At 47.5% G+C, this 13,358-nt stretch overlaps 1 protein-coding gene across 8 annotated transcripts in view; it reads left to right on the top strand.

Annotated features, from left to right (window-relative positions):
* The window catches only part of BBS4 (Bardet-Biedl syndrome 4), a 44,447-nt gene that overhangs the window by 15,585 nt on the left and 15,504 nt on the right, over nucleotides 1-13,358 (top strand). For 3 of the 8 annotated variants that reach the window (XM_030497724.1, XM_030497726.1, XM_030497725.1), the window contains 3 exons: nucleotides 8,463-8,526; nucleotides 9,225-9,336; nucleotides 12,811-12,864. In XM_030497724.1, the coding sequence (XP_030353584.1) occupies nucleotides 9,280-9,336; nucleotides 12,811-12,864 (111 nt within the window). In that variant the 5' untranslated portion in view covers nucleotides 8,463-8,526; nucleotides 9,225-9,279. Of the gene's footprint in view, nucleotides 1-3,042; nucleotides 3,378-4,335; nucleotides 4,416-8,462; nucleotides 8,527-9,224; nucleotides 9,337-10,289; nucleotides 10,363-12,810; nucleotides 12,865-13,358 lie in introns of those variants that run through there. The other 5 variants (XM_030497722.1, XM_030497727.1, XM_030497728.1 and 2 more) reach the window with 4 other exon arrangements.

The raw sequence follows: 13,358 nt of genomic DNA, 5'->3' as shown, positions 1-13,358 counted from the left end.
ATACACGGCTGTCAGGACCAGTGATGATTGATTCGTGTCCTTTCAGAAAGGCATGGAATGTTTTATTCCCTTTCTGTGGAGCTAGTCCCAAATAGATGGGGCTTTATATTTTTCTTTTCTTCAGAAGAATACAGTGACCCTTTGCAGTGTGTCAGCAGCTGGGGGAGCAACCCTAAGGGAGATAAAAGCACCAGAAGTAGGTATCTCATGCTTTGTTTTGAAAAACAAATGCAGATGAAGGTGGTTGTGGCTCTGGAGGGGTATATAAGTAATTTCCATGGCTGCTTTCTGTATAGAGCCTGGTAGTAACCCTTTGATTCCCACAGCCCTTTTCTGGGGATCAGGCATGTTCCTGTGTCAAATTTACTGCTTTTCTCACAGTTTCTGTGGCCTTCCTCTTTCTTCAGTCCTCAGGGGGATCCACGCCACATTTGATTCATGGTGATGCTGTTGGATTTCTTCAGAGAGGGGGCCAGACTGTTCACATTTACTTTCTGGAATAGACTCAGGGAGTGCATCAACTTTCTTCTACAAAGCTTTGTGTTTGTTTTGTGTTCAGATGTAAGATTCCCTTCCAGATCTGTGAATTAATCCAGACATCTCTTTCAAGTGACATTGGAACTGCCTTTTTTTCAGTTGGCTTGTCTTAGGGAAAGAGAAAAGGAGAGTGATGTCCCCTCGGTTGAGTTTGTTGCTATTTCCAAATGAGTTCTAGGAGTGTAAAAGCTCCATGTGGTTTCCGAGTTCCGCATAGTTATCCTTAGCTCAGTGTGTCGCTGGCGGAAGCAAAACTGTTTCATCTCTGTGGATGCGAACGTGTTCACTCCTGTGTCTTGTGGTGTGTTTTGATCTCTGTTTTCTCTCCAGCCCAGCTCTTTTAGCTAACTCTGCTGGGTTTTTGCAGCCTTGGCCCCGGAAGGCAGCTGGTGTCTGGTTTACCCTTTTCCTTTCAGCTTGACACACTGCTCAGCACCCACTCTGCATGCAGCCTGTCTTCCTTGCCAGCCTTATCCTCAGCAGGCGTTTCCATAGCGTGGGAGTGGAGTATAATGTCCCTCTGGTCTTAAAAGTGTGAAAAAGCTCTTTCCTCCAGGAATTCAACAACTGATCTTCCATCCACTCACTGCTGTGCTGTCCCCTTAGCTTAGCCCAAAACATTTGTGTAGGCTTTAACATAATTTATTCATTTGGCAACACACCCCAGCCAGCTAGCTTTTCTGTATCATAGAACCACAGACTGGTTTGTATTGAAGGGACCTTAAAGCTGATCCAGTTCCAACCCCCTGCCACAGGCAGGGACACCTTCCACTAGAGCAGGTTGCTCCAAGCCCCTGTGTCCAACCTGGCCTTGAACACTGCCAGGGATGGGGCAGCCACAGCTTCTCTGGGCACCCTGTGCCAGCGCCTCAGCACCCTCACAGGGAAGAACTTCTGCCTCAGAGCTCATCTCAATCTCCCCTCTGGCAGCTTAAAGCCATTCCCCTTGTCCTGTCCCTACAGGCCCTTGTCCAAAGCCCCTCTCCAGGTTTCCTGGAGCCCCTTTAGGCACTGGAGCTGCTCTAAGGTGTCCCCTTCAGGAGCCTTCTCTTCTCCAGGCTGCCCCAGCCCAGCTCTCTCAGCCTGGCTCCAGAGCAGAGCTGCTCCAGCCCTCGCAGCAGCTCCGGGGCCTCCTCTGGGCATTTAATGGTGCTGTTACATTTAAACCTCTCGGTAAGGTGTGCACTACAGATGGTGGGAGACCCGGTGGGGTATCTCTGGAGGGTCTTCTGATTTATGGTGGTTTTCAATGTATATAACAATGCAGGATTTTGTAAGCTGTATTAGGCACAAAATGGCAAAGTATACTTTGGTTTTGACTCGAACTGAAATCTTCATGGTTAAATAGAGTTTGCAGTGCCTGCTTTTAAATCCATACTTAGAAAAGGAGGTAGGAAGTGTGCAGGTGTGTCAGACATGGCTCTGGTTTGGGGTTTTGGGTTGGGTAGTGGCTGGAAGAGCACACACGTCCAACCGCTTCCTGCATGTCTACCATCCCCAGGTGTTGTGTTTCTCAGATGAAGAAGTTCTGTCCACTTCAAACCATTGCACCTCTAATAATCCTTTCACAGGGAAGTCATTATAAATCTGCTAATGAATCAGGTAACCCCTCAACCAGCTTCAGAGCAGCAGGCTTCAGAGCAGCCCTCAGGCTGTTCATGACATAGTTTTATTTCAATCAATGTGTAGCTATTCAGGCACCTCTTAACTCTTCCCTTCATGGTCTCATTGTAAGAAGGACGAATGGGAAACATTAAGTCATCAGAAATCAATGAATCTGGTCTGGGAACACACATATTAAAAAGCCTTACTTGCAGAGATCCAGGCATCACACAGCTGAGCAGCATTTGAGGCCATTTGGATTCCTGATCTGTGTGTTTCTGTAAGCTTGGCTTGTTTGGGTTTCTTTTTAGTTTAGGCTGTGTTTTTAGGGCACCTGAACCTTCTTTATAAGATATTTGCCCTTATATTGCTGGTGTGCATCCTTAAACCTCAGCTTTAGTATAAATCTGGCTGGCTATTCTAGAATTTAAGGAAAAAAACACCACCAGAACCAGAAATGGCTTTACAGGTTTTCTCCAACAGCTGAAGAAATTCTGGTTGTTTTGAAGTGCTCTCAGTGATAGCAGCTTCCAGCGTCTGAATGGGGCTACAGGGATGCTGCAGAGGGACTCTTCATCAGGGACTGCAGCGATAGGACAAGGAGTGATGGGTTCAAACTGAAACATGGGAAGTTCAGGTTGGATCTAATGCAGAAGCTCTTCCCTGTGAGGGTGCTGAGGCGCTGGCACAGACTTTTCCCAGAGAAGCTGTGGCTGCCCCATCCCTGGCAGTGTTCAAGGCCAGGTTGGACACAGGGGCTTGGAGCAACCTGCTCTAGTGGAAGGTGTCCCTGCCCGTGGCAGGGGGTTGGAACTGAATGATCTTGGGTCCTTTCCAACCCAAACCAGTCTGAGATTCTGTGATACTAGACTTGGTGCGAATTGTGGCGAAGCACCTGGTGTGCCTGAGGGATGTGTTTGCTGCTCGCTGCAGGTGCAGTCCTCCTTGATTAAACTCTGTGTTCTTCATAAAAATAATAACCCTTTGCACCAATAACATCTCCTGACATGATTCGCTCCTTCCAGCTGCGGAATTTCTTCTTCCTTCGAGCTGTAATCTGCTCAGGGTGGCCCTGCCTTGCTAGGTGGTTGGACTAGAGGATCTCCAAAGGATTAGAACCCTCATGATTCTGTGATCATGACCCATGCCGCCAGCTAGCAGAGGGGCCTGTGGAACACTCTAAGGAATACCTTCTGCTCCAGGTTGCTGGAAGCTGAGCCTGTGTCTCTGTCAGTGGTGTGGGTCCATGCCGTGCTCCACAGGCTGGGAGAAGGCGGCCTGGTCCTTGCTTTGCTGCTGCGCTTCTGTCATAATATTGACTTGCAAACATAGAGCCTTCGGGCCAGTTGCTATGGTTACCTCTCAGCTCCCTGCATCTTGCTGTAAAGAGGAATAACAAGCAATACATTTCGAGCCTTAATGAAATGCACAGCAGTGTGTTCAACTTTGAAACCCGACGTGAATATCACTAAGCAACATCCATTCGTGATGTGCCATAATTACTGCTGCTGGCTCCCAAGAATTGGAGTGCTGGAGCACCAGCCTGTCTCCTCCGCTGCATCAAATGTGTGTCTCTGCCAGGAGCTTCACAGTGTCTCAGATGTGTGATGTTTCATAGTCCCTTCACAGTTTCAAAGAACTAAGTTTGACCTCTTTAAATTATTCACACCTTCAGACCAGCAACATCTCCAAAAACTCCAAAATCTCCTTTTGTGTGTTTCACCCATTTCCTTCTCATTCACTCCCAGAAATTGATTTTAAAGCCCTTTGATTCTTCTGCCCTAGTTCCTAAATGTGAATCCGAGTCTCTTCTTCCAGGCTGCTGCTTGTGTATTTGGAAGAACCAATTCCCCCAAAGCAGTGTTAGTGCTGGATTCAAACGCAGTTGGTGCTTGGAGCTGTTTGCTCCAGTAACTGCATTCGAAGGAGCCAGTGCCTCAAGTCTTTTGAGGTGTAGTTTTGTGCTAAGAGGTCTTAGTTAATGTCTGTCTGGAGAATGCATCAGTTAGAGAAGTAAAATAAACCCAGACACTGTTTATACATTCACAGTCCAGGCTTCCAGTCAAATGATTAATTGCACGAGCCAGTGCAGTTGCAGTTGTTGAATCAGTGGTGTCGTGCTTGCAGATCTCTGTGCCCGGGTTCTCTGTTCATCAAACTGATCTCCTGTATTCTGTTAATATTTTCCATCTACAGCACCAGAGTTACCAGTCCTAGAGAGGAAGAACTGGTTGATCTACCTGCTATATGTCCGCAGGGACTACGAGGAGTGTAAGGTAGGAGCTGCCCGTAGGACTTTGCATTAGGAAATATTTTACTCATGTTATGAGCGATAGTTTTCATACCACTTATCAAAGCATCCTCTTTCCTGACTTGTTTTGGAATAAAGGGACCAAGAGAAAATACCAACTGGTGATAACACAGTTCCATAGTGCAGGTCTCTTGATGGGACTACAGAGATACTATGAAAAACACTCCGAGTAAAATATCACTGCCAAGCCTAAAAAGAGAAATCTTGGTTACCTTTGAACGAAATTCTTTCATTTGTACATTGTACGTTGCACCTTTTGATTCCTCCTGGGTTGGTGGGTGGCGTGGAAGTGGTTGTTTGGGATTATAATGACAAGTGGACTAAGGAAAAGGCAAATCTAGTATTAAGCAGTGCGTTTTCCTGCTAAAGTGAACGGGAGCTGTTGAAGCTGATTGCCAGCGGGCAGGTGGGGGGCAGTAAGAGCTGTCTTTCTGCTTCTGTCATGGGCAAAGAAGAGTTGAAAAGACTTCTTGCTTCTGAAACACCGCAGTTGGTCAGGACTTGTCTCTGCTGGAGAACTCCTGGGGTCAGCGGAGTAAACTCATTTAGCTCTTACTTAATGGAGCTGGAGGGTTGTATCATCAGCAGAGTCTTGGTTTAAATAGATAGAAACAAAAGCTGGGCCAGCAATCCAAATGGAAAATTGTTTCTCTTTTCTGTTCATCTGACTGCGTTTGTTTGCTCTCTGTGTACAGTCACTGTTTCTGTGATACGATATGGAATCATCATCAGTGTGCAGAGAAGATATATGGCTCAGGGAAACAGGGAACAACCAAGTGGATGATATAATGGCAACATGGACTTCTCCATGTCCTCATCAGTCACGGAAGCAAGCAAAATAGGGGGGGCAAAAATTGAGAGAAGTGAGCTTTTACTTGGCAGGCCAGCTTTGCAATAGCAGTCAAAATAAAAGGCAGCAAAGCCTTTACTCGGGGCTCACAAAGCAGGATCTTTGCAATAAATTTGGACGAGTTTGGCCATACAGACCATAGCAGGTTGAATGATCTTCCATCCTTTCACCTGGATGTGGTGGATGTATGCTCAGAGGCCTGGATTTGACCCAGATAAGGTGGGAACCTCAGCATGCCAGGTTGCTTCATCAGTCAGTTGGGAGCGATAGGCACATCCAGAAGGCAATTCACGTCTTAGGTGGGCTGAGCTGCTCTCTGATAGTCTCTGCCTCGCTCCACTGGTGTTACGTGGGGTTACAGATCTAACCTGGTGCCCTGGGTGCTTGCACATGTTAAGTACAGATGTAAGTCCAGAGGAGGCCCCGGAGCTGCTGCGAGGGCTGGAGCAGCTCTGCTCTGGAGCCAGGCTGAGAGAGCTGGGCTGGGGCAGCCTGGAGAAGAGAAGGCTCCTGAAGGGGAGACCTTAGAGCAGCTCCAGTGCCTAAAGGGGCTCCAGGAAACCTGGAGAGGGGCTTTGGACAAGGGCCTGTAGGAACAGGACAAGGGGAATGGCTTTAACCTGCCAGAGGGGAGATTGAGATGAGCTCTTGGGCAGAAGCTCTTCCCTGTGAGGGTGCTGAGGTGCTGACACAGACTTTTCCCAGAGAAGCTGTGGCTGCCCCATCCCTGGCAGTGTTCAAGGCCAGGTTGGACACAGGGGCTTGGAGCAACCTGCTCTAGTGGAAGGTGTCCCTGCCCGTGGCAGGGGTTGGAGCTGGATAAGCTTTAAGGTCCTGTCCAACACAAACCAGTCTGGAATTCTGTGATTCCCAAACACGCTATTTGGGGCTAATAGCTTCAAAACTAAGGAGGTATTGATAGTGTCCCCAGTGGCTTAAATTGCCACTGGGGATGCTTCAGCATAGTTTGGGCATTCCTTAGGGTCCATTAATTTTCTTTTAAGACTCAGCTAAGAAACCAATGACCTGTGATGTTATTCATTTGGGTCTGAATTTTGCTAGACCCTCTTTCCCACTCAGGGCTTTGAAATGCTTTCTAACACTGTTTTAAACACTCCCCTATTTTTCAATGATGTAAAAGGCCAAGAAAAAGCTGTTTATTTACCAACATTACTTCCTCAAAGGGAAGGCATTAAATTGATTTTACCCCTTACAGTGCCACTCCTGCATCCATTTTGGTGTCACCAAGCTCTTGACAAATGTTGCTGCTCCTTACAGCGAGAGATGAATGATGCTGGTTGTTTGATTTGCCTCTCCTTGTACCCGGTGCATGCAAACCTGCATCATCCTCTGACTGCGCAGCCAGGCCTGGGGGGAGAGCAGGGACAGGCCCTGAGCATCACTCAGCCCTCTGCTCTCACATCAGTTCCAGCTCTGCTCTCTTCTGCTTCTGCCGTGTGCAAGGAAGGAGTTATTAAAATTACCAAATGCTTTACAATCCCTCGTGCTGGTTGGTCTCCTGCCAGTGTCTGAATTCTTCAGTGAGTTAAATAAATCTGGGGGAAAAGCTGGAATTACACATCATATTTCTCAGTTCAGGGCCTTTTGCTCTGGGATTTTTTAGGGTTTATAGAATTAGGCAGATCTCTCCAAAAGATAGCTCTCTATTGCCCTCTCTTGCTCTGAGAAACTGGGTTTATGTAGATGGAGCAATAGAGAGTATCCATATTCAGGAGATGCTTGGTTATGTCTGAGTCAAATGTCCTGTAATAATGGGCTTTGTAAAGAGTATTATAAAGATACCTTAGCAGGTACAGATCCTACCTTAATGTACTTTATAAAGGGTATAATATAGATCTGTTAACAGATATGGATGAGCAGTTTCAACTTGTTCTTCCTTCTCCTTCCTCTCTTTAGTTTTCTTTTTACAAGTGCAGATTGTCAGTAATAACCCTCCTTGTCTTCATTCCACTTTCCTTGTGTGCTGTATTTGAGGTTCAGTTTTCCTCCTTGTTTTCAGGTCCTTCTCTTGTATTTGGCTTGGAGGCAGGGGATGCTGATCATACACCAGACAGGAGTGCTAGATGAGCACCCCCTTATTCCTAGCCCAGAAATCTTTCTTTTCCCCCTTTGTCTCTTCCACTTCAAGCAGAAGAGGAGTCTTGGAGCACAAATGGTGCTCTCGGTTCATAGTCAGAGCCCTCATTCTCCCAAAGGTCACTCATTCTTTTGACCAGTTCTAGAGTTTTGGATTATGTGTGACTATGGAATAAGGACAAACTGTGCCCACCCCCAGCCTATCACTGCATGAATGCAGCCAGCAAGAACTGACATTTTCATTAGTTTACTTTTTTTCCCCTTCCTTTTCCCTTGTACTCCTCATTTGTTCATTTGACTTCCATTGACTCAGCTGCAGTTGCTCCAATTCAATTTATTTCCTCACAAATGGCCTGGAGCAGACACCCTTATCAGCAGAGGATGCTTCCAGAGATTCCCTGGGGCACTTTCCCCAGGTAATATCTAATTATTTTTGGTACTAGGAAATGCTACAAGGGCTGCAGTATTCCTGGCACAGTGCTCTTCACATGCAGCGATGGGCTTGCACTCCTCTGTGCGCTCCTGTAGTTGTCCCAGCCACAGTCCAGTGCTGTTGTTACAGACAAGGTTGTGTTTCTGTAACTGTCCTTAGCTTTCTTAGAATGATGGGAGTTCACAACTTTTGTATCTTACGGCAACTAGCTACAAATTCTGCATGAATACTGACTTTCCCAAGCATAAATACTGCTTAAATGCATTTTGTAGTTCTCCTGTCCTGGGTGATACCACTGTCACCATCCCATAAGGAAGAACTGTGTCCATCAGCGGGTCGTGTGATGTTTAAATTCAAGTTATTTTAAGGCATTCTGCAGTAAGCACAGATACAGCACAGCTATATGTAGCCCTTCCACAAAATTCTCCAGATCAAGGTTGCAGAAGGTATTTGGTCAGCCAGAAATCAGTTTTCGTTCACAGAGATTGCCTTTATTAAAATATTTGAAGGCTTTATGGTCTGCTGAAAGTTGATGCTGCAGTTTAATGGTGGGGGAAGAGTGGAGCAGGTAGAGGGCTTTTCAGTGAGGAAGACTGTGGTTGAGTTGTGCTCTCTGTGCTTTGTCATTCCAGGCTCTCATCAAAGAGCAGCTCCAGGAGTCTCATGGGCTGTGTGAATATGCGGTCTACGTTCAAGGTACGTCGCAGGATGCCTCTGGAAGTCTGAATCTCAAAGCAAGTTCTGATTTGAGATACAGCAAACAGTGAGAAGGGGACAGGTGACAGAAACATACAAAATTAACATGTAAAAAATATTTGGCCTAGTTTTGAAGTTTGGGATTTGCACAATGGGCAGATGAGATTTTCTGTGTTCTCCATGTCGATGAGTTTCTCATCGATTCCTCCTTAGACTATGGACTCTTGGCCTTCATTGTGTTGGATGGTGTGTTTGAGTGAACATTACAGAAGCATGTTTTCTGTTAGAGCTACCTGCCTCGAGTAATTGTTGTCTTATTGTTTGCTGAAAGGATGGTATTCCTCCTCCTGTCCTCTGCCCCCTAAAAACTGTGCCCCAAAACTTGGCGTTGCAATTCAAAGTGCTGTGGTGGGGGACTGCAGAGATTTGTTGGCCAAGGCCATACTGCAGCCCATAGAAGTTGGGGTTTAAAGCTGCCTTTATTCTGAAACCCAGACATTTTTCCAGGCACACACAAGTCCTTTGCCTGTGTTTTGTTCTGCCCTCAGACACAGCATCTGCCTGAGGTTGCTGCAGGAGGGGGAAAGACCAAATGAATGTTGTTATATCTGTACTCCCCCTTCTGCCCCTGCTGTCAGGGAAGCACAGTTTTCGTGCGCACAATGGACTAATTTGCCTGGTATATGTTGTCTTTACAGCTTTGATATTTCGCTTGGAGGGGAAGATTCAAGAATCTCTTGAACTTTTCCAGACATGTTCCATTCTGAACCCCCGAAGCACGGACAACCTCAAGCAGGTGGCACGATCGCTGTGAGTGCTGGTTTGTTTTTTCTCTTTGATAAGCCACGCAGGACTCTCCATGTTTTGTTTTTTGCCCTGGCATCAGGTGAAATCCCAGGCTGCTTAATTCCAAACATGCTGACTCCTTATCAGCACTTGAGCTGGCTTCCAGAAGCATGGGCTACCCTTAGAAGCAGAATCTCTGTTATCTGCCTGGCTGCTGTTGTGCTTTGTTTTCCTTTGTGCTTTAAGCAAGAGGGGTAGCATGCTGATTTCTAGGTCCAGAGCTAAGGGACCTGACCTGACCTGTGTAAACTTGCCCTTCAGACCCATTTCTGTCTCTGAATGTCCGGTTTAGAATCACAGAATCCCAGACTGGTTTGTGTTGGAAGGAACCTTAAAGCTCATCCAGTTCCAACCCCCTGCCACGGGCAGGGACACCTTCCACTAGAGCAGGTTGCTCTAAGCCCCTGTGTCCAACCTGGCCTTGAACACTGCCAGGGATGGGGCAGCCACAGCTTCTCTGGGAAAAGTCTGTGCCAGCGCCTCAGCACCCTCACAGGGAAGAGCTTCTGCCTCAGAGCTCATCTCAATCTCCCCTCTGGCAGGTTCAAGCCATTCCCCTTGTCCTGTCCCTCCAGGCCCTTGTCCAAAGCCCCTCTCCAGGTTTCTTGTAGCCCCTTTAGGTATTAGATCACTCTTTTTCCTTTGAGGCAAAGGCAGACTTCAGAGCCTGTGAGTTCATTCCTTGCATCTCCAGTAACGCCAGGCTGTGCCTCAGCATCTCTCAGGATTGATGACCTTGCCCCAAAAGGGAGCAGTGCTCAGATTGTAATATTGCTGAGATTGTAAACTTCTCAGGGCTTCTCGAGCAGGTCTCTGGAGAGCCAGCAAATAGCATCATTTCTCACTGGCAGAGGTGATAGCAGTTGCACAGCAGGGTTTCAAAGCAATTAAAAATAAAACCTGAAATGCTTTTGCAGATTTCTTTTGGGGAAGCACAAGGCAGCCATTGAAGTGTACAACGAAGCAGCTAAACTCGATGAAAAGGACTGGGTAAGTGTTTCAGTGAGGTGCAGGCTATTGGAGTGCACAGATGTTTCTGCAGCTTTATGAAGACATCTGCAAACGTGTTCCAAGCAGAGGTGAGCTCAGTCTGAGCAGATGAGGAGCTGCAGGGCTGCGAGGCATTGCCTCTTAGCACAGGCTCCCAAGCACAGCTGAGCCTCTGCAGTGCCTGCTTGGGATCACAGGAGCAAGGCTTCCTTTCTGCCTGCAAATCCCACACCTTGTCTGGGGGCACAGAGAACTGAGCAACATGTTTGGGCTTTGCAGTGTGTCAGTGCTCACATACCTGTGTTTATACATGAAGGAAAGGATGGGATGAGCTCCCTGTTCGGAAACCCTCAGGTAGGATTAAAACTTGCTTGAGTAACTGGGAAAGCTTTGTAGTTGAAAACACCACTGAAAAGGTTGTCCTCAAACTAGCTGAGAGGGTTACTTGTTACCTACCAAGCATTGCCTGTTTTGGCAAAATGTAGGCTGATGCTAAGGAGCAGTAAGTAAATTCTCCCTCCTAAATAGGAAGACAAAAAATGAAGGAAGAACATTGCAAAGGGAAATGTGTGACAGTGGGTAAGAGGAGAGAGGACGTGGCTGCAGTTAGTTGTGGGCAGCCTTCTGCAGGGGCCTGGTTTGCCTGCGGGAGTGTTGTTTCCAAGATAGATTCGCTACGTGTGATCTCATTCCTGAAGACATCAGGCACTCCCTGACTTTAGCAGTGCTTTTGGTGCTCTGAAAATTCAGGCGTGATACAAGGATGTGTTTGGTATTATTCAACTTATCCTGTGCCAGTCAACTCAAACCTTTTATACCGTGGGTCTTCTTTCAAGTCTGCATTCCCTTCGCTAACCGAGCTACCTGCAGTATGTCCTTGGCATCCTATAACCCTGCTTCCAGCCATAGCAGGCAGACTTTGGTGGGTATTTTGGTTAGTTATTTCCCATTCCTGGTTCAGCACTGGAAGGAGAGCCAGCCTGTGCTCTTCCTCATGCCATTTCATTGTGTAAGCTGCAGTAACCAGGAGTTGCTGATTCATTACTGTTCTACATAGCTGGAGAGGAAAATACCATTCTAAGAGGGTTAATGGGGAAATAAGAGAGTTTCCTTTTTAAGGTCAAGGCTGTTTAAACTGATGAAGCAGTGAAAGACTCACTGGAATAGTAAGGAGGAACTAGTGGACCTTGCTTTCAGCTTCCCAAGATGGGCCAGGTAGGGAAGGTGACAAATAGCCTGTCTGTTAAACTGGTGAATTAGAGGCATGATTGTTCCCTGCAGTGTGATCAGAGTGTTTAGGATCCCTAAGTGATCTTCCCACTCTATTGCTAAATAGTTTAAGATGTCAGAGGGTATCAGCCCTTCTGATGCTTGACTTCTAATTTGGAAAACTAAGCATTTCTCCCAGTTTTGCCCAGCTGGGTGCAGCAGTGAGTGTATCCCAATGACTCTACAGCTACATTGAGAGCCACCCATAAGGGCAACTTACCGAGCTTCAGAGACCTTGCTGGGAATTGAGTCACATCTCTGAAGAAACCAGTCTTTGCTCTTTGTTCTCTGAAGAACTATCATCATTTCTGTGTTTTTTGTCTCAGTGGCCTGTAGTCATTTGTGCAATCACCATTAAGCTCTCCAAGTTCCTGAAGTAACTTGAATTTATAGGTTTACTTGCTCTACAAAGCAAGACGGGCATGGGCAGGCACAGGGGTCATCCCCATGACTGTTATCACTGGCAGAATTTGTAGCACGTGTTTCATAGAATCACAGAATCTGAGACTGGTTTGTGTTGGAAGGGACCTTAAAGCTCATCCGGTTCCAACCCCTGCCACGGGCAGGGACACCTTCCACTAGAGCAGATTGCTCCAAGCCCCTGTGTCCAACCTGGCCTTGAACACTGCCAGGGATGGGGCAGCCACAGCTTCTCTGGGAAAAGTCTGTGCCAGCGCCTCAGCACCCTCACAGGGAAGAACTTCTGCCTAAGAGCTCATCTCAATCTCCCCTCTGGCAGGTTAAAGCCATTCCCCTTGTCCTGTCCCTCCAGGCCCTTGTCCAAAGCCCCTCTCCAGGTTTCCTGGAGCCCCTTTAGGCACTGGAGCTGCTCTAAGGTCTCCCCTTCAGGAGCCTTCTCTTCTCCAGGCTGCCCCAGCCCAGCTCTCTCAGCCTGGCTCCAGAGCAGAGCTGCTCCAGCCCTCGCAGCAGCTCCGGGGCCTCCTCTGGCCTCGCTCCAGCAGCTCCACATCCCTCTTGTACTGTTGCCCCAGAGCTGGATCAGGGCTGCAGGGGGGGTCTCCCCAGAGCGCAGCAGAGGGGCAGGATCCCCTCCCTGACCTGCTGCTCATGCTCTGGGGGTGCAGCCCAGCACACGGGGGGGTTCTGGGCTCAAGCGCACACTGAAGCCGGGTCATGGGAAGCTTTTTGTAATGCTTATCTGGTTTTGTTTTCATACAGGAGATCAGCCACAACCTGGGTGTCTGCTACATGTACCTGAAGCACTTCAGCAAGGTAATGGGAATGCTCATCTTATCTCCCTGATGAATAGGAAGCAGGTTCCCAAAAATTTCACTTCCATTGGTAGTTGGAAGCGGATCATTTGCGGTGATAGGTATTAAGGAAGTTTTTTGCTTCAGCGTTTGTTTCTGGGAGCAAAAGTTTGGGAGCTGCCTCTGTTTTCATTTGCATGTTGAATTACTTTGGGCCAGCTGCAGGTCAGTGAAGTTGGATGGTTGTGGAATGGAGTCAGCCTTGTTGCAGGTCAGGAGGCTTGTCCCAAACCAGGGTTTTTCAGGGAGCGGTTCTGGTTTTAAAGGGAATGTTTGAGAAACCTAAAAGAGCCACCTCACGCTAGACTGAAAACCAGCTGTGCTCCAACAAGAGCATCTCCTGTTTCTGAGCCTTTGAAAGCCAGAGCCGTGAACACTGCTGGTTTTGTGAGGAGCAGCAATCCTTAGAGCGTGCCAGTTCCATCTTCGTGAGGAAAGAAGCGGGATGGTAAAGAC

This window comes from Strigops habroptila, chromosome 9, assembly GCF_004027225.2.
Source record: "Strigops habroptila isolate Jane chromosome 9, bStrHab1.2.pri, whole genome shotgun sequence".
NCBI lineage: Eukaryota > Metazoa > Chordata > Aves > Psittaciformes > Psittacidae > Strigops > Strigops habroptila.
This window is presented reverse-complemented; position numbering and strand designations above follow the sequence as displayed.